The sequence below is a fragment of the Perognathus longimembris genome, chromosome 11 (genome assembly GCF_023159225.1).
Source record: "Perognathus longimembris pacificus isolate PPM17 chromosome 11, ASM2315922v1, whole genome shotgun sequence".
NCBI lineage: Eukaryota > Metazoa > Chordata > Mammalia > Rodentia > Heteromyidae > Perognathus > Perognathus longimembris.
In genome coordinates this window covers 41,296,280-41,322,909 of record NC_063171.1, presented here as the reverse complement: position 1 = coordinate 41,322,909, position 26,630 = coordinate 41,296,280, and the positions used below count along the sequence as shown (strand labels likewise).

Below are 26,630 nucleotides of genomic sequence, written 5' to 3'. Positions count from 1 at the left end.
GCACAGCTCCACTTCAGTTTTCTGGTGGTTAACGGGAGATAAGAGTCTCACAGAGCTGGGTGCCAGTGGCTCACACTTGTAATCCTAGCTATTGAGGAGACGGAATTCAGGAGAATGAAGACCTTGTTTTGAATCCAGCCTGGGCCGAAAAGTCCCCAGGAGACTCTCATCTCCAGTTAACCACTAGATAACTGGAAGTGGCACTGTGGCTCAAAATGATAGAACACTAGCTTGGAGCCAAAGAGCTCAGGGGCAGCCCCCTGAGTTCAAGCCCCATGATGGACAAAAAAAAGGGGGGGGGGGAACCTAACAGATTTAGAAAGCTCAGCTTTCTAAATTTCAGATTTCAAAGCTCAGCTCAGGCTGGTTTTGAAACTGGATCCTCAGATCTCAACCTCCTGAGTAGCTAGCATTACAGGCATGAGCCACCAGTGCCCAGCTGAGAGAATCTTAATATGTACCCCAAATACAATCATCTTAGCTCTTCCTGGGGAAACACCAAACCCTTTGGAAGATCCACTATTGCTAGGAGACACTGAGGCAGAAAGAGCATGGCTACATTTTCTTCCAGTTAGGTTGTTTGTTCATCATATTCTCCTACTCTCAGATAACCTGTCTGTGTCGTGGCTCCTGGCAAGGTGCAACCCACATTTTTTTCTAGTGTACTTTGTGGGGAGGAGTTTGGCTGGGCAGGACCAGGATACAAGATCCTGGAGGAAAGAAAAGGTGTAGTGTTTGGGGCAGTCAGCGGGCTAGGCTGGCTTTGCAGGGCAGATCTCTTCGGAACACATCTTATCCAGGGGAACCTGTGGGAAGCCAAGAAATAAAGCTGGGGGCGAAATCTTCAGATGATAGGTGAGGAAGGGGAGAGTGGGAAGAAGGGGCAGAGGAGACAAGAGCAAGGAAGAGGGGCAGCCATGATCTCCCTCCTGTAACTCACTCTCCCACATGTCTTCCTGCTGAAGCATGGATCTTGGATCCTCTGACCTGCTGGACGTGTTGCTGGAGCCCCCAGAAGATATCTTCTCCACAGGATCCTTCCTGGAGCTGGGACTCAACTGTTCCCCTCCGGAAGTTCCCATGACTAAGCTACAAGCACAAGGACCGCAAGGCTGGGAGTCTAGTGGAGGCCATGTCTGTGTGAGTGTGATGAATGGAAGTGGGAATGGGGTGGAAACACAACCCTGGAGCCCCAAGAGGTCTCAGGCCTTTCTACATGAGTTGTACCTGTCTCCATGACTAGAAAGAGAAAGACCTGCCGGATTCCAGTGGCTCATGCCTGTAATCCTACTCAGGAGGCTGAGGTTGAAAGCCAGCAAGGCAAGAAAGTCCCAGAGACTCATCTCCAATTAACCACCAGAAAGACATGAGTGGCCCTGCGGCTCAAGAGGAAGAGCACTAGCCTTGAGCTGAAGAGCTCAGAGACAGTGCCTAGGCCCATAGTTTAAGACCCATGACCAGCAAAAAGAAAGAGATAAACAAAAAGGAAGGGAAGGGAAGGGAAGGGAAGGGAAGGGAAGGGAAGGGAAGGGAAGGGAAGGGAAGGGAAGGGAAGGGAAGGGAAGGGAAGGGAAGGGAAGGGAAGGGAAGGGAAGGGAAGGGAAGGGAAGGGAAGGGAAGAAAGAACTGACATTGAAACATGTGTGATGTCAGGTAGGACTTCCATAGTCATTCTTTGCATGCACAGACATCCTCTCCTACAACAGGGCCTTCAAGAGAATGAGTCTGAAGATTTTCTGAAGCTTTTAATTGATCCCAACGAGGTGTACTGCTCAGAGGCATCTCCTGGCAGCGACAGTGGCATCTCTGAGGACCCTGGCCTTCCAGACAGCTCCCCTGCCCCCCCAGAGCCCAGTTCCCCTGCTCTCTATGAGGTTGTCTATGAGGGAGAAGCCCAGCAGAGGATGCAGGGAGAAGTTGGGCCAACCTTTGGACTCATCTCCATCCAGCTAGGTCAGTATTCCTTTGGGGGAGAGGACAATGGCTCTTTCAATGGCCCAGCCCTAAGTTGGTTTTCCCAAATTGCTACTACTCAGACTCTGCTGCCATTAGGGCGCACCTCTGTCTCTTTTCTCCCAGTCACCTGTCTCCCCCTTCAGGTCAGTGGGGCTCACCGTTTATGATGCCCGATGCCTGCATGGTCAGCAAGCTGCCCTTAGATGCCCATGCCCACATCCTGCCCAGAGCCAGCAGTGCAGCCTCAGCACCTCCTGCAACCCTGGTAAGTTTTGGGCCAACCAGAACCAGTGTGTACATCTGTGTATGCCTCATACACAACTACAAAGGGGACCAGGGAGGGGGATACTGCTGAGGAACTGGCTTTGCCCCACATTTTGTGACCTCAGCTCTCACACCAAAGAGAGGTGAGCAATTTTAAGAGCAGGGGAAGAAAAGGGAGTGAGATAGTGACTCAGCTAAGGGAAGCATTGAGACAAGGGAATTTGGGGCCAGGACTCTGGAGAAAGCCCAGACCTTGGAGGTATTTATGCTTAACCAGAGCAATTGTCTCAGCTTTGGGTCAGGACCTGGAATTGGGACAGGCCTCCTGGGAATCCAACTGAGTAATGAGCACTAGATGACCACAGAGAAACTCCTGCAACAATGTATTCAGTGGAAAGATCACAAGGTACAGAACAGGCTTCTCAAGGCTGTGATAAAGGCCGCTGAACACAGGCTGTGCTCAGGGTACCATTCCTCCCTCAACCTTGAGGCGTACTCCTTGTGCCCAGAGGCAAGCCAACGGGTCCTAGCTTCCCTCTACATCTGTGCTGGGAGCCGGGACCAGAATGCAAGCCAATTTTAGAATGCTGGCTTAAAGAGCCTCACAAAATCCAATGATCTTAAACTTAGGGATGGCATTAGAAACACGAATGGTTTTTGCCTCTTGGTTTTGTTGTTCTTGTTGCTTTTGTGGTACTAGGCTTTGAACTCAGCTCCTTGGATTTGCCACACCTCCTTTTTTTTTTTTTTTTTTTTTAACTTTTAGATTACTTTCTAGATAGGATCTTGCTTTTTGCCCAGGTCAGCTTGGTAACCAGGGTTCTTCTACTTATGCCTCACAGTAGGTGGAATTACAGTTTGTTTGAGATGGGGTTTGTAGAGGTCAAATCTCACCTATGTTTTGCTAGAGCTGACCTGGAATCATGATTTTAATTTGTACTTCCTCAGTTGGAATTACAGGCAGGAACCATCATTGTGTGTGTGTATATATATCTTGGGTGCTAGTACTAGGGCTTGAAATCACCACTGGAGCTCTTGTTTAGCTTTTTTGCTCAGTCTACCACTTGAGCCACACCTCCACTTCTAACTTTTTGCTGGTTAACTGGAGATAAAAGTTCCACAGACTTTTCAACCCAAGCTGGCTTTAAACCGCAGTCATCAGACCTTAGCCCTCTGAGTAGCTAGGATTATAGGCATAAGCCATGAGGTTCTGGTCCAGCTTTGTTTTTTGTTTTGGAGGGAAAAACCCTCTATGCCCCACTCTAAGAGATTGTAATTAGATGAATCGGAAGAAATACCCCCTCAATAGTTGACCAAACACTCACAGAAACACAGAACTACCAGGAAAAGGCAGATGTAGTCAAAAGCTCAGACCATTAGAGAGCAAAAGCCAAAGCAAATTATTCTTTAAAAAAATTTTTTGGGGGACTGGGAATGTAGCTCCGCAGTAGAGTGCTTGTCTAGCATGCACAAAGTCCCGGGGTTTGATTCCTCAGCACCACATAAACAGAAAAGGCCAGAAGTGGCGCTGTGGCTCAAGAGGTAGAGTGCTAGCCTTGAGCAAAAAGAAGCCAGGGACAGTGCTCAGGCCCTGAGTCCAAGTCCCAAGATTGGCAAAAAAAAAATATTTGTTGGTGTGGGACTTGAACTCAGGGCCTAGGTATTGTCCCTAGTTCTTTTGCTCAAGGCTAGTGCTCTATCACTCTGCCTCAGCTCCACTTCCAGTTTTCTGGTGGTTAATTGCAGGTAAGAGTCTCACAGGGCCTTTTCTGCATGGGTTGGCTTTGAACCATGATCCTCAGATCTAAGCCTCCTGTGTAACTAGGATTACAAGTGTAAGCAACTGACACCAGGCCAAATTCTTAAGTAACAAAGGAAAGTGTAAATGAAAACAATATTCATGAGAAGTGACTGAGCTGATGGCTGAAGTAGATCAGAAAACACCATTCCCATGCACTTTGCAGAAATTGGTTCCGTCTGGCTGCTCTTCAGGTCTTCTCCATCTGAAAGTAGACAGAGCCTCAGCTGCAAAAGTGGAGTTCAGGCCCTTGAGGAGCAGGGGCCATGGGTCCCAGTGACAGACAATGGGATATTCCGCCAGATCGGGGCTCATGTCTGAAATATTTACCTGCAATAAGGAAGTTAAGCAAAGCCCACCACAGTGAGTTTATCTTCAGGTGCTTCTAAGGTTCTGGGGAGACAGGGACCAGACTAGTCCTCTTTTCAGCTTGCTCCGAAAGATAGGGCCAACATGCCCCATCTCCTTTCTCAGCCTCAGGAGGTCTCTGACATGATCAGGTTCTGAGTTAAATCTCTGCCCCTAGGTTGGAGTTACTGCCCATATGCAAGTAGAGAATGATCCAGAAGGCACGCTTGGGGTGAGGGGCAGCCTGGGGGCTGGAAAGAGGATGATCCTCACCCTATTCTCATCTGATCTCCTGTGTCCCTGCCCCCTTCCAACCCCCACAGCTGCCCTGCCAAACTCTGTTCCTGACAGAGGAGGAAAAGCGTCTACTGGGTCAAGAAGGGCTTTCTCTGCCCTCTCATCTGCCCCTTACCAAGGTAAAACCCTTCCTTAAAAGGGGGTCCCAGCCTCTGAGGTGCCAGGTCCCAGGGAAGAGCAGGGGAGACATGAGAGGTTACAGGCTGGGTTGATGCATGTGGGCTTCTAGGCCGAGGAGAGGGTCCTCAAGAAGGTGAGGAGGAAAATCCGCAACAAGCAGTCAGCTCAGGACAGTAGACGGCGCAAAAAAGAATACATTGATGGGCTGGAGAGCAGGTACGTGCAGGTTCCCATCTCTAGCTTCCTGTGGGGTGTGTCTGGGGCCCATCTCTCACCAAGGTAGGCGAGATGAGGGACACAGCAGATCCAAGCCTTGTTCTACCTCTTCATCCTCCCCAGAGTGGCAGCCTGTTCTGCACAAAATCAAGAACTACAGAAAAAAGTCCAGGAGCTGGAGAGGCATAACATGTGAGGGAAAGCCTTGAGTTTGTGGGTGCTGGGAGGCGGCGGGCGGTGCAGCACACTGGGGAGCCATCCTTAGTAGGGTGCCAGCTCTCAGAAGACATAAACTCTTCATTTTTCCTCTCCCAGCTCGCTGGTGGCTCAGCTCCGCCAGCTACAGGCGCTCATTGCTCAAACCTCCAACAAAGCTGCTCAGACCAGCACTTGTGTTCTGGTAATATCAAGACTTCTTCCCACCCATTCTTCCCTCCTGACACCCCAATCACCCAGCCATAACGACCTTCCCAATCCCGATAATCCATTCATTCTGCCTTTTGCCCCTTCCTCTACTATCCCCAAAGCCCAAACATCCTCTTGCTTCCTTTCAGATTCTTCTTTTTTCCTTGGCTCTCATCATCCTGCCCAGCTTCAGCCCCTTTCAAGGTCTACCCGAAGGTGGGCCTGAGGAGTACCAGCCTCATGGAGGTGAGATGCAAGGGCAAGGAGGCTCCTGTGGTGAGCAAGAAGGGCTTTGTTCTCCACAGTAGTCAAGAAGTAGGAGAGAGGGCCAGGTACTAGTGGCTCATGCCTATAATCCTAGCAACTCAGGAGGCTGAGATCTAAGGGTCATGCTTCAAAGCCAGCTTGAGCAAGAGAGTCTGTGAGGGCTGGGAATGTGGCTTAACAGTAGAGTGCTTGCTTTGCATGCATGAAGCCCTGGGTTTGATTCCTCAGTACCACATAAACAGAAAAAGCTGGAAATGGCACTGTGGCTCAAGAGGTAGAGTGCTAGCCTTGAGCAAAAGAAGCTTAGGGACAGTGCCCAGACCCTGAGTTCAAGCCCCAGGACTGGCCCAAAAAAAAAAAAAAAAAAAGTTTGTGAGACTTTTTTTTTTTTTTTTTTCCACTCCTGGGCCTTGGACTCAGGGCCTGAGCACTGTCCCTGGCTTCTTTTTGCTCAAGGCTAGCACTCTGCCACTTGAGCCACAGCGCCACTTCTGGCCGTTTTCTGTATATGTGGTGCTGGGGAATTGAACCCAGAGCCTCATGTATACAAGGCAGGCACTCTTGCCACTAGGCCATATCCCCAGCCCTGTGAGACTCTTTAATAAAAAAAAAAAAAAAAAAAAAAAAAAAAAAAAAAAACTACAAAAAAAGAAGAAAAAAGGCAGAAGCCCAACTGGATCTCAACTGTTGGAGCCCTAGCATTGAGCACAAAAGCTTAGGAAGACAGTGCCTAGTCCCTGAGTTCAAGCCTGGGACTAACACACACACATACACATTTAAAATAATAATAATAAAAAAAAGAGGGCCTCAACTGTATAGGCCTGGCACTAAAAGAATTTTTTTTTTTGCCAGTCCAGGGGCTTGAACTCAGGGCCTGAGCACTGTCCCTGGCTTCTTTTTGCTCAAGGCTAGCCAGCCTTCTTGCCACTTGAGCCACAGTGCTACTTCTGGCCTTTTCTATATATGTGGTGCTGAGGAATCAAGCTTCATGTATGTGAGGTGAGCATTCTACCACTAGGCCATATTCCCAGCCCTAAGAGAAAATTTTTTTCCCCTTCAGTGATTTCCAGAAATATCTTGACTCATAAGGACATAACAGAAAGTCTGGAGACTCCAGTGGTAGAGCCCAAGCAGGGGGAGCCACTGGGAGCTCAGAGCAGAAACAGCTCAACAATGACACTGCTTGAGAAGATGGGAGTGAAGCATGGATCCAGGGGGCATGTTAGAACTGTGCTGCACACAGATGAGATGTGAGATGAGATGTGAGCTGGGACAGAGTCCCTCCTGGTCCCCTTCCCAATCACAGTAAGGAATCCAGGGCACCCCATGTCTCTGCTCAAATCTGATGTCTGACTCAGGTCTCTTGCCCTTAGGGGTCTGAATCACTTCAGGACACTCTAGGTGTCTGTATCCTGAGGCCCAGTCTAGCTAAGTGTGAGGGTATGTGCCTCAAGTATATTTGTTAAGTATCTGTGATTTTTGGGCTAAAAGTATCTGTGATTCTTTCTGGGCTAAAAGGTTGAGGGGAAATGAGTTTTTACAGAGCAATAAACTAATTAAAGTTACATCCCAAAATTTGTTTGTTTTTTGAGACAAGGGCTTTTGTTGTTATAGCTGTTGTTGGTCATGGGCCTTGAACTCAAGTCCTGGGGGCTGCCCCTGAGTTTTTTTGCTCAAGGCTAACACTCTACCACTTTGAGCCACAGTGCCACTTCCTGTTTTCTGGTCTCAGAGGCTGGTAATGTAGCTCAGTGGTCAAGTACTTGCCTAGCATGCATTAAGCTCAGGGTTTGATTCCTCAGTACCACATAAACAGAAAAAGCTGCAAGTGTTGCTGTGGCTCAAGTGGTAGCATGCTAGCCTTGAGCAAAAAAAGCTCAGGGACAGTGCTCAGGCCCTGAGTTCAAGTTCCACAACTGATAAAAAAAAAAGATGGGGAAAGATATGTACTTGTTATAGTGCTACCCCTTTCTCCCAGTCCCTCTGCCTCCATGACTTCTTGTTCCAAACCAAACTACTGACGAGAAGAAAACTATTTTACTCTTTATTATGCACATCAATGATCTGAAGGAAGATGGGGAAAGAGGGAACCACAAGGCTCCAAAGAACCAAGGGTGCAAATCAGTGCACTCCACTTCTCTGTGTGAGATATGGTCTGTAATACCCAGGATAATAGGCTGAAATGTAGCTATATGGACTCAATTTGCTTTCGGACCTTTTCCAAAGCCTTTCTGTCCAACTGTCGTTGACGAATGATCACTAGGCAGGCGAAGACCAATGCCACAGCCACCACAGCCCCTTCGAATTTCCAGAATAAGTGTTGTTCCATCAGAACTGAGCGGCAGCTGAAGGCAGAAAAGAAGACTTATTCCTGTAATGGAGTCATCCCCCCCAAGGGAGGGGATTCCTGGTTCCTCCTAGAGTCCACCACTCAGTCTCCAGCAAAAAGATGATAAAAGGATGGATTTATTGGAGAAGTAAAAAGTGCACTGACCGGCTAGGGTCACAGCCCAGACTCAGGAGCTGAAACTGCGAGCACATGCGGCCTTTCAGGCCTGTTTATAAAGGCAAACATCACATAGTCAAACCTGCCACACGCAGGTGACCAGTGGAGTTACAGTCTGTCTCACAGTATCTGTTTGAACCAACCTATCATTCTAGTTAGAATTGGCGCATGGATTTGGTGGGGCTCACATGATGCAGGTAGATACGCCTACTCATGGGAGGGCACAGGCTTAACCTTGAACATTCCTTGAACCTTCCATGCTTCAGGTGGTCAAGCAGTTTACACAATCTCATCTTAGTGAAGGGGAACTTCCCTGGGTTCTGAGTGAAATGCTGGAGTTCGGATCCCCCGAGAGACCACCAGAGACCAAGACCAATTTATTTCAGGCTAGCTCGGTCCTCTGCGCACTCAGTAAGCTAGCTGGTGACGCTAAAAGGCCCTAAGCCTAGGGCTTCCAGCTGTTTTATACATTCTTTGGGGAAGGCAAGGCTTAGCATACATCATAGTAATTTTTAACAAATCAACACACACCGTGGGAAAATTATAAAATAATTCTAAAGCATGTTTGGCGCATTTGGTGGCGGGAAGGAATCTGGAAAGGGTCATTGTCGATCAAGGGATGACACATTTAAAGTTGATTGGTTAAGCCATAGGGATACATGCACAGCTGCGGGGTTTTAATTAGATAATGGAAACCACACCTGGGTTCGGGAGTTCTGGAGTAAGTCCAAAACTTGTTTTTCTTCTCTGACTGACCCTTAATCAGTTTCAGCCATCTGGTCATTCTTATGGGTGTTTATGATCTTTACTGGAAAGTGAGGGGTGGAGGGTAGGGCTTACAGTAAGGTCAGTCAGGTACGGAATGGGGTCTTAGTACAATACGGAGTTACTCTGGTCCTTCACTCTGGCTCTTCACTGAGCAGACAGGGCACACTCCCAACCCTGAGGCTCAGAGGTAGGGAGATCTTAGTGAAGATGGAGTCAGCTTCTGCTCTCTTTAATTGAGATGGGGTCAATCTGACACCCCTCAACAGCCAGTGACGGTGCTGGCCAGATCTGACCTCCATATTACAAGTCCCAGGGAAAGTCTGACAATTTCTACTTTAAAAAAAGTTGTACCAGGGTTTGAACTCAAGGCCTTGCCCTTGCCTAGCCACTTGAGCCACAAGCCCAGTCCCTAATCTCCCACCTTTACTTCAGCCTAACCAAAATAATATGCAAAAGTAAAAAAGGAAGCCAGAGTTAGCCTATTTCTTGACAGTCTCTAGTGAAAAAAGAAGAGCTAAAACAAACTAATTTTGCTATTTTTCCTTGTCCTTTTTTTTTTTTTTTACAATGTTGTGGACTGGGGCCTGGGAATATGGCCTAGTGGTAAACGTGCTCGCCTCGTATACATGAAGCCCTGGGTTCGATTCCTCAGTACCACATATATAGAAAAAGCCAGAAGTGGTGCTGTGGCTCAAGTGGTAGAGTGCTAGCCTTGAGCAAAAAGAAGCCAGGGATAGTGCTCAGGCCCTGAGTCCAAGCCCCAGGACTGGCAAAAAAAAAAATGTGGACTGAACTCACACTGTACCAGCCCCTAATTAAATGTACTGATGAGAATTGGGTGCCAGTGGCTTATGCCTGTAATCCTAACTACTCAGGAAGCTGAGATCTAAGGATCATGGTTCAAAGGCAGCCTGGGCAGGAAGTCTGTGAGACTCTTATCTCCTCTAAAACTACTAAAAAAAAAATCTAGAAGTAGAGCTGCAGCTCAAGAGATGGAGCACTATGGAGCATGAAAAGCTCAGGGACAAGCCAGGCACTGGTGGCTCTCACTTATAATCCTAGCTACTTAGGAGGCTAAGATCTGAATATCACAGTTCAAAGTCAAATCAGGCAGGGAAGTCTGTGAGACTCTTATCTCCAACTAACCATCAGAAAACCAGAAGTGGTGCTGTGGCTCTAAGTGGTAAAGGGCTAGCCTTGAGCAAAAAAGAAGCCAGGGACAGTGCTCAGGCCCTGAGTCCAAGGCCCAGGACTGGCCAAAAAAAAAAAAAAAAAAAAAAGAACAGAGCTAGGACTTGGCTTTCAACTTTTTTCTAATATGTCGTACTATACCCAGACCATCAGAAAGGGCTGGGACTGTCTACTCATAGGAATAAAAGAGGTGATCTTGAAAAGTAATAGTTCTTACCTTTTGAACTCACTCCTCTTAGATGAACTGCATGTGATTTTCTCCACATATCCTGTAGAAGCACACTCAGGGGTGGTTTTCTGCCAGAAGAAAAGAACCAAAGCACATCTTACCAAGAGGCAGCAGGAGAAACAGAAGGCTGCAGATGCCTAAATGCTATGGCCAGAGGTAGTAGGCAAGAGAGAGCTAGTGAGGAATTTTGATGTGGATGATGGAGCTGGTGGTTCTCTAAGTGGATGGGTTGGAAAGAATTTCAGGTGTGCTAGGTACCAATGGGTCACGCCTCAGGGACTCAGAAAGCTGAGATCTATGGATAATACTTCAAAACTAGCCCAGGCAGACAAACTCTCAAGACTCTTATGTTCAATTAACCACCAAAAAGCTGTAAGTGGAGCTGTGGCTCAAGTGGTGGAGCACCACCCTTGAGCAGAAAAGATAAATGCTGGGGTCCTGAGTTCAAATCAGTACAAAAAATTCTTCAGGGGTAAGAGTGTAGGCAAGGATAGATTCAGAATCTACTAAAATGAGAATAGGACATAGCTATAAGTTGAATGGAAATAAAAAATCACATTTCCAGAAGGAAAACAAGTTTCTATTTGGACATACACTAAGACTGCAAGGAAAAGGAAGAAAAAAACAATGCAAAGACATGCTAAGTCTTTGAGTATTCCAGGGAATAAAAGGGGGTGTGTGTGTTATCATTTCCCCTGCCTTGGGTCCTCAGCTCCTCCCACTAGCCCCCAGATCCACCCATACCTAATGAGCCACTCCTACTCACTACCTAACTACTTCCCCTTTACCCCCAGAGAGGGAAGCTGCCACCTGGATAAGGTGCAGACCCCATGTAGCTCCCTCTCCTGTGGGAACTATAGCCCCACTAATAAACCTCCTTATGAACCCTCTTCTCCTGTCTGTGATTCTTGGGGGGGGGGGAGGAGGAGTAAATAGTTACTCACCGCCTGGAAACTAGAACATGGGGTGCACTCTTCTGCCACTACAAACTCTTCCACCAACCAGCACGGTAAAGTTGAGGTGCTCACTGAAAACGGGAAAGAAATGGCAGCCCCAGAACATTCAGTAAACGTTTCCCTCAAAGGATCTACCCATCCAGCTTCCTTGCCCCTCGTTCCCTGCGGCCCCGCCCTTTTCCAATCGAAGCACTGGGTACAAGAGGACGACGTGAAAAGCGAAAACTATGAAGGTTTCTGGTTCCGGGGCCATCACTCACCTGACAGCTTGTCTGGTGCGGATGCCTCGGCTTGACTGCAGCAGATGTGTGGGGGGAGGGGAGGCAAGGAGAAGAAGGGCAAAGGTCAGAATCCAGAAAACAGGGTATTCCTTCCCCCGCCCCCCTCCCCCCGCCTCCGTGGTGCGCAGCAGGTGAGTCCCGCATCCATCCCCGGGGGCGGGGACGAGCGGTGCCCCCCCTCCCCGCGCCCTCCTTTCCCTCCCATTCGTCCCTCCTCACCACAGCTTTAAGATGACAGTGCAGAGCAGCCAGTAGAGGTGCCGGCCTAGGGGGAGGCCACGCCTCCCCACGCCCGCAGGCATGGAGCGCAGCAAGTCGCACTCGCCGGAACAAAAGGACCTCCGGGACCCGCCGCGAGCCGCGTCCCCCTCCAGAGTTCCAGCTCCGAGCGACTGGAAGTCGCGAGTTCCCCGTCCCCGTCACAGCCGAGACTTTACGGGGAAGACCCCATGGCCACAGCGAGCAAAGTCGACATGCGTCTATCGGTTAGGAGCGCGATGCTTTCTGCGGGGCGCTCGGGGTACTGGAGGAAGGGCCTGCCGGGGCTCCCGGACCTAGCTAGCTCCGGGTTCTTCGAGCCACCGCCCCCGGCGCGGCCATCTTGCTCCTGGAGGATTCCCCAGGCGCGGCGCGAGCGCCGCCAGCGTCCCGACGCCTGCTGGGATTTGTAGTCTTCAGTCCTCTACGCGCTGGGAATTGGCCTACCGCGCTTGCGCAGAAACTGGGCCGCCCATTGGCTGAGCGCCGTGGGGCGGTGGTAGCGGGAACCGAGTGGCTGGCGGCGGTGGGTTTCCTGGGTCTGGTCGCTTGTGTGCTTGTTTGGGGCTGTGTGGGGGATGGAGATTTTAAGGGCTACAAGGCGTCGCCCTGCCCGGGCTCTGAGCCTCCTTTAGAAAGCCCTAGAGTTCACCCTTAGGTTCTTAAACTTGGACAACTTCACACTCCCACTCTCCCCGCCCGCGAGGACCCAGTGGAGAGAAGTGGAGGTTGGCGAGAGGGCATTGGCCTCTTGGAGAAGCAGGAATGTTCGAGATCTCGGATGACCTGGAAACCCGCTCCTGTGAGGCGAACGGAGTCGCCTCCTCCCACGTGCTGGTGGCGAGGTTACCTACAGAGCTGTTCCCCCCGGATCACCTCATATGCGCTCAGACCTTCCCTTGCTCTTTCGGAAGGAAACAGTCACCGGGCCAGGGAGAAGAACACGAGGTTTGGAGTTCCGGGAAATGTTGGCTGACATCCAGGTGCCTGTCTACCCACCACGAGACCTCAGAACCGTGGAAAAGCCAAATGTGAACGCACATTGCCTCTGCTGTCAAGCTCCCATGAAACGTGTATGAAAAGGTGCTCCTTGGTAACACACACTTGTAACCTCAGCTGTTGTCGAGGCTGAGATCTGAGGATAGCAGTTCAAAACCAGCCCCAAGCAGTGAAGTCTATGGGATTCTTACCTGCAGTTAACCACCAAAAAGCCAAATATGGGACTGGGGATATGGCCTAGTGGCAAGAGTGCCTGCCTCATGTACATGAGGCCCTGAGTTCAATTCCCCAGCACCACATATACAGAAAATGGCCAGAAGTGGCGCTGTGGCTCAAGTGGCAGAGTGCTAGCCTTGAGCAAAAAGAAGCCAGAGTGCTCAGGCCCTGAGTCCAAGCCCCAGGATTGGCCAAAAACAAAAAAACCAAAAAGCCAAATATACCGTGGAGGCTCACAGCCTTGAAGAAAAAAAAAAACAAACCCTTAGGAACAGTGCCCAAGCCTTCAGGTCAAGTCCCAGCTCCAGCACACACAGAATTTTCACCCAATAACGCTGTCCCCTTTTTTTTTTTTTCTATTTGCGGTTCATAGCCTCATCCATACTAGGCAGAATCTCCACCACCAATCTACTCCTTTACCCCCATCCCACATCAGTAACCCTGATGAGTCAGCCAGTGCCGTCACTGTTTCACAAGTACATTCAGAAAGTTTAAGTGACTTGTCCAAGGTCATTTAACCACGGAATGAATAGTCTTGAGTCTAGACTTAAAACTTCTCCAGCTAGAGTCATGCCTGCTTCCATCAACATGGAGCTAATCTATATATACTCAAAACTGCAGTGTCTTCACTTACTGGTTGCGTTCATACTTTACTATATAGTAATAGGTTAGTGATGATCCTAATTCTGCCCTCCCTATTCCTGCGTCTGCAGCCTCCCATAAGGTGTTCAACACAGAAAAGTAAACTTCAGTAGGTCACCCAAGCTTCACACCTGTAATCCTAGCTCCTCAGGAAGCTGAGATATGGAAATTGGAAGCCAGTCAGGGCAGAAAAGATCCTGAGACTCCCATCTCCAATTAGCTAGCAAAAAGCTGGGCTGGCTGGTCACCAGTGGTTTATACCTTAATCCTCGCTACTCAGGAGGCTGAGACCTGAGGATTGTTGTTTGAGACCAGCCTGGACTGGAAAGTTCATGAGAATCTCCAGTTAACCACTAATATGCTGGAAGTGGAGCCGTGCCTCAAGTAGCTGTGCCACCAGCCTTGAATCAAAACAACAAAACAAATCTTGAGGCTGGGAATATGGCCTAGTGGCAAGAGTGCTTGCCTCCTATACAAGAAGCCCTGGGTTCAATTCCCCAGCAACACATATACAGAAAATGGCTAGGAGTGGCACTGTGGCTCAAGTGGCAGAGTGCTAGCCTTGAGCAAAAAGAAGCCAGGGACAGTGCTCTGGCCCAGAGCCCAAGGCCCAGGACTGGCAAAAAAAAAAAAAAAATCATGAGTCCAAAGTCAGCCTGTTTTCCATAGCAAGACTTAAAAAGCAAAACAAAACGGCAGGGCAATAGTAAATTCAGGGATGTTCTGTAAATTCCAATTTGTCCTCACATTTCACTTAAAGCTGTCTTGTCATGAACTATCCAGATGGTAGCAAAAGTTTCCTAATGGTGCTGGTGGGTTAAGCCCAGGACATTACATATGCAAGTGCTCTGCCCCTGAGTCACAGGACCCAGGCTGTGGGTAGAATTACTATTGAATGAGAGCTAGCAAAAGCAAATGGTAGAGTTTAGCTTCATTTTTGAACTGTTTGTTCTATAGTGAAGTTACAAATTATAGAAAGCTGGTGTAGTGTTTCCCCTCCAGTTTTTAGGTATGATTGAAAGTTTGGCTGAAATTTGCTAGTGTGTTATCTCATGGCAAGCTGTGAGAGCTAGTCAGATTTCACTTAGCATGTAATTGAATGGGTCTCTACTTGGAAACTGGATTTAAAATTATTTGTCTTCACCTGACATTGATGGCTCATGCCTAAAATCCTAGCTGTAATATGGAAGTCAGATCTGGCCAGTGCCATCATTGGCTGTTGAGGGGTGTCAGATTGACTCCATCTCAGATTAAAGAGAGCAGAAGCTGACTCCATCTTCACTAAGATCTCCTCTTCCCCCTTGGCTGTGATAAGATTATGTAAACTGCTTGACCACCTGAGTTGTGCAAGGCTCAAGGAATGTTCAAGGTTAAACCTGTGCCCTCCCATGAGTAGGTGTGTCCACCTGCATCGTGAGCCAGGCCAAATCCATGCACCAATTCTAACTAGAATGATAGGTTGGCTCAAACAGATACTATTAGACAGATTATAACTCTATTGGCCACCTGTGTGTGACCTGGCATGCTCTTTAAGTGTTATAACCTAATTGACCACCTGTGTGTGGCAGGCTTGACCATGTGGTATTTGTCTTTATAACCCCAGCACGGCCCAGGTCGTGCAGTGCCAGCTCCCGAGTCTGGGCTGTGACCCTGGCCAGTCTGCTTTTTACTTCCCCAATAAACCCATCTTTTTACTTGATACTGTGTGTGAGTGGTGGACTCTTGGAGAGACCCGGGATTCCATCCCCCCCGCCCCCCCCCCCCCCCCACATTACATGTGCTCTGGATGCTGAGGTCTGATGTATCTCTGTCCAAAGCCAATCTGGGTAGGGAAATCTGGGAGACTGATCTTAAATGAACCATCAAATAAGCCAAGAGTGGAGCTATGTTGCTCAAGTGGTAGTGTGCTAGCTTTAAGAAAAAAAGCTCAAGGATAGCACCCAGGCCCTGAGTTCAAACCCCACACACAAGTATTTGCCCTGGAGTAAAATGAGGAAGTCAGTAGGTTTCCTTCCTGGAAGTCACAAAGTGCAAGTCGAGTCATAGCTGACTACAGAGCTCAAGTGTAAGTACAGAAAATGGTGCACATTAAAAACAAAAAACTGCTGGGTGTTGATGGCTCACACCTGTAATGTTAAGATCTGAGGATCTTGGTTCTGAGCCAGCCAGGGCAAGAAAGTTCATGAGATTCCAGTTAACTACTAGAAAACCAGAAGTAGAGCCATGGCTCAAAGTGGTAGAGCACTAGCCTTGAGCATAAAAGCTAAGGGGACAGCACCCCAGCCCTAAGTCAAGTCCCACGACAGAGAAAAAAACAACAACAAAGAAAATACTGCTTATCCCATCAAAGCTGAATACATTTATCAAGTTATTGTTATTATTTTTGTCAGTCATGGGGCTTGAACTCTGGGCCTGGGCTCTGTTCCTGAGCTCTTCAGCTCAAGGTTAGCCCTCTACCACCTGAACCACAACGCCACTTCGTTTTCTGGTGGTTAATTGGAGATTAGAGTATAAACGGACTTTCCTGTGGAGCCTGGCTTTGAATCATGATCCTCAGATCTCTGTCTCCTGAGTAGCTAGTATTGCAGGTGTGAGCCAACATGCCCAGCTATCAAATTATTTAGTTGGACTTATCAAATGACTATATTATCTCTCCTAGCAAAGTCATTTTTTTCTGAATGCTATCTTTCATCAACAACACAAAGACTTTGCTGATGTCTCTTAGGTGTATGCCTTTGTGTGTGTATGTGTATGTGTGCGACTAGTCCTAGGGTTTGAACTCAGGGCTTGGTAATGTTCCTTAGCTTTTTTACTCAGGGCTGGTGCTTTACCACTTGAAGAACAGCTGCATTTCCAGCTTTTTGGTGGTTAATTGGAGATGAGTCTCACAGAGGGGCTGGGAGTATGGCCTACTGGCAAGAGTGCTCGCCTCGTGTACCTCAAGCCCTGGGTTCAATTCCTCAGCACCACATATATAGAAAAGGCCAGAATTGGTGCTGTGGCTCAAGTGGTAGAGTGCTAGCCTTGAGCAAAAAGAAGCCAGGGACAGTGCTCAGGCCCTGAGTCTAAGGCAAAAAAAAAAAAAAAAAAAATTGAAGCCAGGCACCAGTGGCTCATGCCTGTAATCCTAGCTACTCAGGAGGCTGAGATCTGAGGGATTTGAAGCCAGCAGGTGTAGGAAAGTGTGAGACTCTTATCTCCAATAAACTAATCAGAAAAAGAAGGAAGTGGTACTATGGCTCTCATAGTAGTAGAGTGCTAGCCTTGAGCACAAAGAGGCTCAGAGATAGTGCCCAGGCCCTGAGTTCAAGACCCAGGACTGGCAAAAAAAGAAAGAAAGAAAGAGTTTTTGCATTCTTCCCATTTCATCTATTTCTATAGATCCAGAGGAAACAGAAAGCTTCTCCCCATTATTAGACTTTACATTGTTACTATTTTCTTTTTCTTTTTCTTTTTTTTTTTGGCCAATCCTGGGCCTTGGACTCAGGGCCTGAGCACTGTCCCTGGCTTCTTCCCGCTCAAGGCTAGCACTCTACCACTTGAGCCACAGCGCCACTTCTGGCCGTTTTCTGTATATGTGGTGCTGGGGAATTGAACCTAGGGCCTCGTGTATCCGAGGCAGGCACTCTTGCCACTAGGCTATATCCCCAGCCCACATTGTTACTATTTTAAGCAAGTTTGTTTCTGCTGATCTCCAGGCTATACAGCTACAAGTGATACAGCTTAAGGGCTAACTCTACTGAACTCTGACATGAAGATGAGAGGGACAAGACTTCAAAATCATTGGGCCCTTGATATCCTAAGGGAGCCATAGGGTGACTTTTGTGCCTTGAGTTAAGTGAATGCTGTTGTTTGCAGTGCAAACAATTCAGGCAATGGCGTTGAGCCCAGATCAATGCAGTACCTTACTCCACTGTGAACTTGGGAATCTCTTGTCTTCTTGGTCTTCTGGATTCTCATGGTTAGTAAACGCAACGGCCTTGCTAGCATTCCTGGTTATTATCATCCTCGGGTAATCCTAGCTACACAGAAGGTTGAGACCTAAGGATCACAGTTACAAGCCAGTGTGAACAGAAAAGTCTGTGAGACTCTTAGCTCCAATGAAACAACCAGAAACCGGAACTAGAGGTGTGGCTCAAGTGGCAGAGTGCCAGGCTTGAGCAAAAAAAGGTAAGGAAACAGCACACAAGCTCTCTCGGTGGAAACCCCAGTACCAGCACAAGAAAAATATTAACCAGAGCTAAAAAGGCTGAAGGCATGGCTCCAAAAGTAGAGTGCAGTCTTAGCAATCCTGAATCCCCAAGTTCAAACTCTAGTACCACTAGAAAGAAAATTGTGTGCCAGGCTCCAGTGGCTCACACCTGTAATCCTAGCTACTCAAGGAAGCTAAGATCTAATGATCTAGGTTCAGAGCCAGCCTAGGCTGAAAAGTCCAGTACACCCCTCTCCAATTAACCACCAGAGTGGAAGTGGAGCTATGGTGCAAGTGGCAGAACACTAGCCTTGCGATCAGAAGCTCAGGACAGCACCCAGACCCTGAAGTCAAGGCCCAGGACCGGCAGATACACACACACACATACACAAAATTTGTAAGTGATTTTTATATGTGATATATGTCATACATATCTTGTACAAATCTCACATATATACATATGTGTACATATATCCATATATATACATATACACACATACATATATATATATATATTATAAAGGGCAAGTTTTGTTGTTTTTGCCAGTCCTGGGGCTTGAACCAGGGCCTGAGCACTGTCCCTGGCTTCTTTTTGCTCAAGGCTAGCACTCTACCACTTGAGCCACAGTGCCACTTCCGGCTTTTTCTATATATGTGGTGCTAAGGAATCGAACCCAGGGTATACAAGGCAAGCACTCTTGCCACTAGGCTGTATTCCCAGCCCAGGTTTTTTCTTTTGTTTTTGCCAGTATTGGGGCTTGAACTCGGGGCCTGAGCACTGTACCTGGCCTTTTTTTTTTTGGCCAGTCTTGGACCTTAGCACTGTCCTTGGCTTCTTTTTGCTCAAGGCTAGTACTCTACCAGCTTTTCCTGTTTATGTGGTGCTGAGGAAATGAACCCAGTGCTTCATGTATGCTAGGCAAGCACTCTACTACTAAGCCACATTCCCAGCCCTAAAGGGGCAGTTTGTTGAGCTTAAATTTTTTTTGGCAGTCCTGGGGCTTGAACTCAGGGCCTGGGCACTGTCCCTAAGCATCTTTTGCTAAAGGCTAGCACTCTACCACTTGAGCCACCACGTCTAGCCTTTTCTGTTTATGTGGTACTGCAGAATTGAACCCAGGGTTTCATGCATGGTAGAGAAGCACTCTACCACTAAGCCACATTCCAAGCCCCAAGCTTGAATTTTTTGATTGGTATTCTTTAGCACGTCAATAGTTTGTTTTTGTTTTTTTTTGCCGGGTCCTGGGGCTTGAACTCAGGGCCTGGCTTGGGCATTGTCCTTGAGTTTCATTTTGCTCAAGGCTAGCACTCTACCACTTGAGCTACAGGCCACTTCCAGCTTTTTCTATGTATGTGGTGCTGAGGAATCGAACCCAGGGCTTCGTGCATGATAGGCAAGCACTTTACCACTAGGCCATATTCCCAGCCCAATAGTTGTTTTATTTCTTGTGGTCCTGAGGCTTAAACTAGGGCCTGAGTTGTCCTTGAGCAAAAAAGCACTAGTACTCTACTAGTTGAGACACAGCTCCACTTCTGGTTCTTGTTGATTAGAGATAAGTTTCCTGGACTTTCCTGCCCTGCCTGGCTTCAAACCCTGATCCTCAGATCTCAGCTTCCTGAGTTGCTAGGATTACAGGCGTGAGCTACCATGCCTGGCTGGATGGTGATAGTTTTCACAAGAGGTGCTTATATTAAAATTTGCTTATTCCTCTGCTTGTAAGTACCAGCCCCAAACTCTGTTTACTGAATAGTGTGAGATATAGAGTAGGTACTCCTTTAATCATGGATAAATGAATCTCTCCTGTGTCTCATTTTCTCCCATCTATGAGTAACACTGGTGCCTACAAATATCTCAGTGGACTCTGCACACCTCACTGGACATGCCATATTAGGTCCTACTGCTTCGGAAGGCTCCACTCAGGCCCTTGTCTCTGGGAATGTCCTGTGCCTAGGGCAAGGCTATCTGCACACTGTGGTCCTCCGGCCCCATTGTGGAAAGAGGATGTCCTCGTGTCCAGGTCACGTGTCCTTGTGGGCCTCCCACTCTTTGCCTGGTTCCCAGCCTCAGGTAGACCAGCCACTTCGGAGTAACAAGAATTGGTTTAAATGTAGAACAATTCTGACAATCATGAAAGTGATCCAGACAGGACATTTGTGCAAATAGTGGTCTTTAATACTAAGAAAGACCATGCGAAGTGACAAACCTTCAGAGACTGGTGCTGAGCCAGCCTCTCTCAACCTAACATCTGAATCTAGTAACACAATAAATCAATATATTACATTAATGTTTGACACTTCTCCCCCCCCACCAAAAAAAAAAACAAAAACAGGGAAGCGTCCAAGACTTGGGCCCAAATTTCCTCCCTCTCATCTCCTTGTCTCCACCTTCTTTCACTTTATCCTTTCCCTTCCATCTTTCTGCCCCCGCTTTCCTTTTTTCCCCCCCTTTCCATTTTTTTTCTCACTCTCCATACCACCTACTGATCTATCCATCCGAGTTCCACTAACATTTCCCTCCCGTGCAGCCCCACCACAGCCCTGCAGCCCCACCTCAGCCCTGCTTCCCCGGGGCTGAGCCTGTGGGCTCAGGGTGGGAGGCAAGGAAATGACTTCAGCCTAGGGAGCACTTGCTGGCGTTCTTCTTGTCACACATTTTCAGGTCTGGGTTGGAGGGCTTGTTGTTGTTTCCCTGGGGGCAAAAAGGGTAGGTTAGGGTGTGAAGGGCTCCTTGGGGAAGGAGGCTACAAGCTGAAGTTGACCCACCCAGAAGCGAAACCTTAACTCAGATGTCCCCCCTCTGTTTTTACTCCTGTTTGAGGTATCCCCGCTTAGCACAAGCAACTCACCAATCTCCGGCCACCTGACTTGAGCAAGATGTCCCGGGCCAGGGAACGAAAAGCCTAAAAGAGAGATTGTTCAACATGGAGGGGCGAAGTAGATAGACCTCTGTGCATACTCCACCTCTTGGCGGGTGGGAAGGAGGGGAAGTCTTACCTCATCCACATTCACGCTGGATTTGGCACTTGTTTCAAAAAATCGGATTCCATGTTCTCGGGCCAACTGCAGGGAGTGAAGTGGGAAGGACAGCACTGGCTAAGGGCAGCGGCAAAGCCCTCTCCCACCGGACCTCACGTGGATGCTCCCAGCCCAGCCATGATGCGGCTGCTCCCGCAGGACCCTCACCTTGTTAGCCTGCTCCTTCTGTACTTTCCTCTTGGCCTCCATGTCACACTTGTTCCCCAGCAGGAGGCGCTCCACCCCCACAGAGGCATTCTGGGAGCAAAAGGGTAAGACAAAAATTGAATCCTGCCCTAGTTCTCCGAGGCCTCCTTCCTCCATCTCTCCTGGAGGGTCCTCACCTCTTTGATGCTTTTCATCCAGTTCTGGATATTCTCAAAGGATTTCTCATCTGTGATGTCATATACTAGGATAATGCCCTGGGGGAGAGGGAAGTTCACCTTAGACCACAGTCCTATTAAGGTTTCTCACTACCCTCTAAGTGACCCAGCTAGTCCATCCACAAGGCTAAACATAGGCTACGTGTACTCTCTGCAACCCATACTGTGCCTCCCTCATTTTTACCTGCCCCGACCCTTGACCCTTTTGTACTCATAAAAGGAATTCTAAGCCAGACACTGGTGCTCACACCTGTAAACCTAGCTACTCAGGAGACTGAGATCTGAGGATCATAGTACGAATCCACCCCAGGCAGGAAAGTCTGTGAGACACTTATCTCTAATAAAGTATCAGAAAGCCAGAAGTGGAGCTGTGACTCAAGTGGCAGAGCACTAGCCTTGAGCACCAAAGCTCAAGGACAGTACCCAGGCCCTGAGCTCAAGCCCCAGGACTGGCAAAAAAACAAAACAAAAACTTATTCTATTTTCCCATGCCCTCAGCCCTTGTCTAGAGCCACACTTCATACCATAGCTCCACGGTAATAGGCAGTAGTTATCGTCTTGAATCGCTCCTGGCCGGCTGTGTCCCTGAAGAAGACGTTTTCATGGGATGGGATAGGGGAAAGGGGTCTCTCCAAGAATAGAACTCCTTACCTACTGAAGTGCCAGACTTTGAAGTCAGGCCCCACTTTGCCACGTGAACCCCACTTTACCACGTGAACCTGAGATAAGCAGGCCCTGTGAGCAGACCCAGGACAAGCTTATTAGGGCCCAGTCGGTCTAGAACTCTAACTGCTGGGAATGCTTAACTCTGACCACCCCTAGAATGCCTCAAACCCTGAGCCAATCAGATTTTTACCTGTGTCCTAATCTTGCTTGCTTGAACACCTGATTGTTGTAACTTTGTTTTTTGCCTTTATAAGCTCTGTGTAATCGTAGCTCGGGGCTGCCTCCTAACCTCTGCTGTGTCGGTGGGTAGGACAAGGCCCGGGCCGCGGCCCCGCTTGAATAAAGCCTTGCCTTGCTATTGCATTTCGGAATGTCTGAGTCTTGGTGGTCTTCTTGGTGGTGGGCTCGTGACTTGGCACAACACTACCAACTTTGGCTTTCACACGTAGTGAGGTTGAAAGGATCAGAATCAGGAAATGGTAAAGGAGGAAGAGGATGAAAGACAGTTGGGTTGCTATTGGGAGATGGTAAAGGCCCAAGAAACAGGATGTCTTTTGTTTACTCATTGAGTGCTTACACACCAAGCACACTCGAAAGTATCATTTTAATGTATATGTATCATTTTGTCCGGAACTCACCCTATGCTAGCTAGCAAGTCATGTTTTATATTCCATTTTACCAGTAAGGGAAGAAATGTGGAGAGGGCATAATTACTGTAAATCAGTTGGAAGGTAAATAACAAAATCTAGATCTGAACCCCCATCTGCTCTTATCTATCATAGAATTCCTCCACTAAAGCCTTGAACATCTTCAGAGTCTCCAACGTCCTTATGATGGTTTAGTCAAACTTTCTATACCTGGCCTTCTAATCATTCCATAATATAGAGACAGCACTGGTATTGGAGCCAAACCTTTTTTTTTTTTTTCTTTTTTCCTCAGTGCTGGGGCTTGAACTCAGAGCCTGGGCACTGTCCCTGAGCCTCTTTTGCTAGCACTTTACCACTTGAGGCACAGTGCCACTCCTGGCTTTTTCTATATATGTGGTAGTGAGGAATCAAACCCAGGGCTTCATGCATGCTAGGTGAGCACTCTCCCACTAAGCCACATTCCCAGCCCCTGGAGTCAAATCTTAATCCTGCTTCTAGCCCTGTTTCTACACTGTAGCTCAACAGACACTTGTTTTCAGGCTCAGAATGCTCTGACTGGGAGGGAAGCAACAGTTACAAATCAGCTGAAAATGGCTGGGAGAACAGGAAAAGAGGTGGAAGGACAGCTGAGTAAGCAAGACAAATAAATGAAGAATGGTGGTGGAAAGAGGTCACAGGGAAAGCGGGACAAGTGGAACAAAACAGAAACAAAGGGTTGTCAGAGGCAAATGGGGGAGGCTGGCTAGGTGTGTGTGGGACCTGGGGAGGGGGTCATGCACTCACCAGACTTGAAGTTTGATCTTCTTCCCCTCTATATCCACAGTGCGGATCTTGAAATCAATTCCTAGGGATGAGAGGTGTGCACTGAAGTCCAGGTGCGTGTGTGTGCGCGCGCACACATGGCTGGAGAGACCAGAGGCAGAGCCAACAACTTTCTAGGGCTGTTGCTTGGGGAGCAATCTGGTTGGAAGTATACATTTAGGAGGCTTCTTCTCAAAGCTGTATTTGTATAGCAAGCATAATGTTTTGTTTTCTTTTGCCAGTCCTAGGGCTTGAACTCAGAACCTAAGCAGTCCTTGACTTTTTTTTCCCTCCAGGATAGCACTCTACCACTTGAGCCACAGCACCACTTCTGGCTTTTTCTGTTTATGTGGTGCTATGGAATAGAGCCTGGAGGGCTTTGTGCATGCTAGGCAAGCACTCTACCACTAAGCCACATTCCCAGCCCAAGCATAATGTTTTTATTTAGATAGTATGTACCCCTCCCCCCAACACCAGGTATAAATTCTGCAAGGAACAATTCTTAGGCTTCAGCCTCTTGTCTCCTCCCAAATATTATTCTCACATTCCTATTCCTCTTCCCTTCTGTTTTCACAGAACCGTTGGTACTCACTACCCTCCCGGCATTATGGGGTAATGAGTAAGGGAAAAGTGCCTGTGGCGTGTGCTTCTAATCCCTAGCTACTCAGGAGGCTGAGATCTGAGGATCAGGGTTCAAAGTAGACCAGGCAGGAAAGTCCCTAAAACCCTTATCTTCAATTAACTCCAAAAAGTTGGAAGTAGCTCTGTGTTTCAATAAGTGGTAGAACACTAGCCTTGGGCACAAAAACTCAGGGACAGTGCCCAGGATCAGAGTTCGAGCCCCAGAATACACACACACACACACACACACACACACACACACACGATTCCGTCTGAGTCTGAGTTAGGAGAGAGGGGAAGATTTCCTCTCTCTTTGTAACCAGAACGATCTCGAGACTGTCCCAGGCCAAAGGGGATGAGGAAGGATGAGGGGAAGAGAGGAGCCATAATACTAAGGAGAAACACTTCGGAACCCCCTCTGAGCCTGCTGGGGGATCCAGAGAGAAGGATGAGTCACCAGAAGGATGATTCAGAGACCCCAGAAGTCCCCTCATTCCCATCTTTCTGGACAAGCCAATGCATGTTCATGACCCCAGTCAAATGGCCACCCCCCAATCTCCCCAAGACCCTGTGGCCGGGAGGGAAACGGGGAAGGAGATGTGAAGGTGAGGGAGGAGAGGAGCAAGTCGAAAGCTGGGGAGCAGAAAGAGCCGGCAGGCGGAATGGGGGGGGAGGGGCTGAGGTCAGGAACAGTGGGGAGCAGATGGAGGGTTCTAGGTGCAGAGGTAGAGGAGAGGTCAGAGGACAGCCGGGGGCGGGGGGTGGTCCGCGCCGCTGGAAGTGTGGCTCCCCGCCGGGTCCCCGAGGCAGGCCGGGGGCGCGGGGGTCGGCGGCCTCACCGATGGTGGAGATGTAGGTGCTGTTGAAGTTGTCCTCGGCGAAGCGGATAATGAGACACGTCTTGCCCACCCCCGAGTCCCCAATCAGCAGCAGCTTAAAGAGGTGGTCGTAGGCTTTGGCCATGGCGGACCGGGGAGGGGAAGGGCCCGGCCCGGCTCGGAGGAGGGGCTGGAGCGCTGGCGGACCGAGCGGGGCCCCGAGCCCAGGCCAGGAAGAAGTTTTCCTCCCTCTCCGCCCAGGCTCCGGGAAAGAAGAGAGGCGGCCGCTCGCGCCGACTCCGCCCCTCCGCTGGCAAGGCGGGGAGGCCGGGCCGGCCCGGGGCCGCGCGCTCCGGCCCCGCCGACGCCGGGCTGGGGAGGCTGGGGAGGCCGGGGAGGCCGGGGTGGCCGGGGTGGCCGGGGTGGCCGGGGTGGCCGGGGTGGCCGGGAAGCCGAGGGCGAGGCGGGGAGGCCGGGGAAGGGAACTTGGACTGTGAGGGTGGAGGCTGGGGATGGCACCGGAACGTAACCAACGCCAGCCGCTGGGCTTCGCCGAGGGCCTTGCTCGGGGGGAAGGGCCGTGGGTCCCGGGCCCCTGTGGGTCCGGGCGGAACCCGGCGCGTTGCGGCTCCCACGCCCGCAGCTCCCCTTTGAAAAGGGCGGGAGCCCGCGCGTGGCCAGCGGTGCGCTGGGTGCGTCTGCCCCCTGGTGGGGCACAGCGGGAATTACACAAGTCAGGAATCAGCCTGCGGGTGCCCGCCCCCCCGCCCCGCCCGCGACACCCCCCCAAAACTACACACATCCCTCTTCCTCTTCCCGGTACCCCCTCTTCCCTACTCCGGTTCTTCAGTCGGAAGGGGTTTCGTTTGGAGGACTCCTGGTATGTGACTTTTTTTTTTTTCTGTTTTGATCAGACAGCTCAGGCGAGAGATGGGGACTTAAACACTCTTCGTGTGGGTTGAAAGAAAAAAAAAAGCCATTTGGTAAATAATGGTCATGGGACAGTGAGCCTGGCATCTCGCATTCGAAGTCGTCTGGGAAAGTTGAGCGTTGGCAACTTAAGTCTCTGAAATATAGACCACATTGGTATTAAGAAACATTTATCTTGACCTTTAGCAAACATTATTCAAAGTAACCTTGCTTTTCTTTCTTTATTACCGTTAAGTAGTTGTACAAAGGAGGTGCCATTTAACAAAGCAGTTTATGACTATAATGTACCTTGATCAGTATCACCCCCTCCAACACTCTCATCCCCCCTTTGACTCACCCCTTCCCTTACTTTTCCTAATTTTGTGGTATCTGCAATGAAATCTTGACTGTATTCTCCCATAATCTTTTCTAAAGATACATCACTAGCATCAAAATGCATACGAGTGAGAAAGCACAGTTTATCAGTGTACTTAGTTAGCGATGACCATATTTTCTGTTACTTTTCTCCTTTTTTGTTGTTGTTGTTTCTGGGGTTTGAATCAGGACCAGGGCTTGGTCCCTGATTCTCTTTGAGCCACAGCCCCACTTCTGGCTTTTTCTGAGTTGTTTATTGGAGATAAGTCCCTCAGGTACTTTCCTGCCCTCATTGGCTTTGGCCAGGTGATCCTTAGATTTCAGTCTCATGAGTAGCTTGGATTACAGATGTGAGCCATCAGGGCCTGGGTTTTTCTTTTTTGTGCTGTCCCTGGGGCTTGAACTCAGGGCCTAGACACTGTCCTTGAGTTTTTGTGCTCAAGGCTAGTACTTTACCATTTTAAGCTACAGTTCAAAAGGTTTTTA

General features: G+C 48.9%; 3 protein-coding genes across 3 annotated transcripts; 1 reads left to right on the top strand and 2 right to left on the bottom strand.

The window, feature by feature from the left end:
* Positions 1-773: 773 nt before the first annotated feature.
* Positions 774-7,016, top strand: Creb3l4 (cAMP responsive element binding protein 3 like 4). The gene is made up of 10 exons (XM_048356633.1): positions 774-855; positions 966-1,140; positions 1,707-1,953; positions 2,100-2,221; positions 4,690-4,782; positions 4,893-4,999; positions 5,123-5,191; positions 5,315-5,399; positions 5,554-5,650; positions 6,732-7,016. Exons 2-10 carry the CDS (start codon positions 967-969, stop codon positions 6,923-6,925), a joined length of 1,188 nt encoding a protein of 395 aa, XP_048212590.1. The 5' UTR covers positions 774-855; position 966; the 3' UTR covers positions 6,926-7,016.
* Positions 7,017-7,689: 673 nt separating this feature from the next.
* On the bottom strand, positions 7,690-12,241 carry Jtb (jumping translocation breakpoint). The gene is made up of 5 exons (XM_048356636.1): positions 11,822-12,241; positions 11,582-11,616; positions 11,310-11,392; positions 10,354-10,433; positions 7,690-8,016 (listed from the first exon to the last, which is right to left on the bottom strand). The coding sequence occupies exons 1-5, from the start codon at positions 11,902-11,904 to the stop codon at positions 7,860-7,862; spliced, it is 438 nt and encodes a 145-aa protein (XP_048212593.1). The 5' UTR covers positions 11,905-12,241; the 3' UTR covers positions 7,690-7,859.
* Positions 12,242-20,060: 7,819 nt separating this feature from the next.
* Rab13 (RAB13, member RAS oncogene family) lies at positions 20,061-25,164 on the bottom strand. The gene is made up of 8 exons (XM_048356635.1): positions 24,882-25,164; positions 23,404-23,464; positions 21,832-21,892; positions 21,269-21,346; positions 21,093-21,182; positions 20,904-20,969; positions 20,756-20,809; positions 20,061-20,598 (listed from the first exon to the last, which is right to left on the bottom strand). The coding sequence occupies exons 1-8, from the start codon at positions 25,003-25,005 to the stop codon at positions 20,521-20,523; spliced, it is 612 nt and encodes a 203-aa protein (XP_048212592.1). The 5' UTR covers positions 25,006-25,164; the 3' UTR covers positions 20,061-20,520.
* Positions 25,165-26,630: the final 1,466 nt, after the last annotated feature.

Coding starts and splice junctions, on each gene's coding strand:
- Creb3l4 (XM_048356633.1), top strand. CDS start 967: ATGGATCTTGGATCCTCTGACCTGCTGGACGTGTTGCTGGAGCCCCCA. Junction 1,141..1,706: donor CTAGTGGAGGCCATGTCTGT/GTGAGTGTGATG, acceptor CTCCTACAACAG/GGCCTTCAAGAGAATGAGTC. Junction 5,400..5,553: donor AGACCAGCACTTGTGTTCTG/GTAATATCAAGA, acceptor GCTTCCTTTCAG/ATTCTTCTTTTTTCCTTGGC.
- Rab13 (XM_048356635.1), bottom strand. CDS start 25,005: ATGGCCAAAGCCTACGACCACCTCTTTAAGCTGCTGCTGATTGGGGAC. Junction 21,893..23,403: donor AAGATCAAACTTCAAGTCTG/GTGAGTGCATGA, acceptor CGTCTTCTTCAG/GGACACAGCCGGCCAGGAGC. Junction 20,970..21,092: donor AGAAGGAGCAGGCTAACAAG/GTGAGGGTCCTG, acceptor CACTCCCTGCAG/TTGGCCCGAGAACATGGAAT.
- Jtb (XM_048356636.1), bottom strand. CDS start 11,904: ATGCCTGCGGGCGTGGGGAGGCGTGGCCTCCCCCTAGGCCGGCACCTC. Junction 10,434..11,309: donor CATGTTCTAGTTTCCAGGCG/GTGAGTAACTAT, acceptor TTCTTCTGGCAG/AAAACCACCCCTGAGTGTGC. Junction 8,017..10,353: donor AAGAGGAGTGAGTTCAAAAG/GTAAGAACTATT, acceptor TTCTGCCTTCAG/CTGCCGCTCAGTTCTGATGG.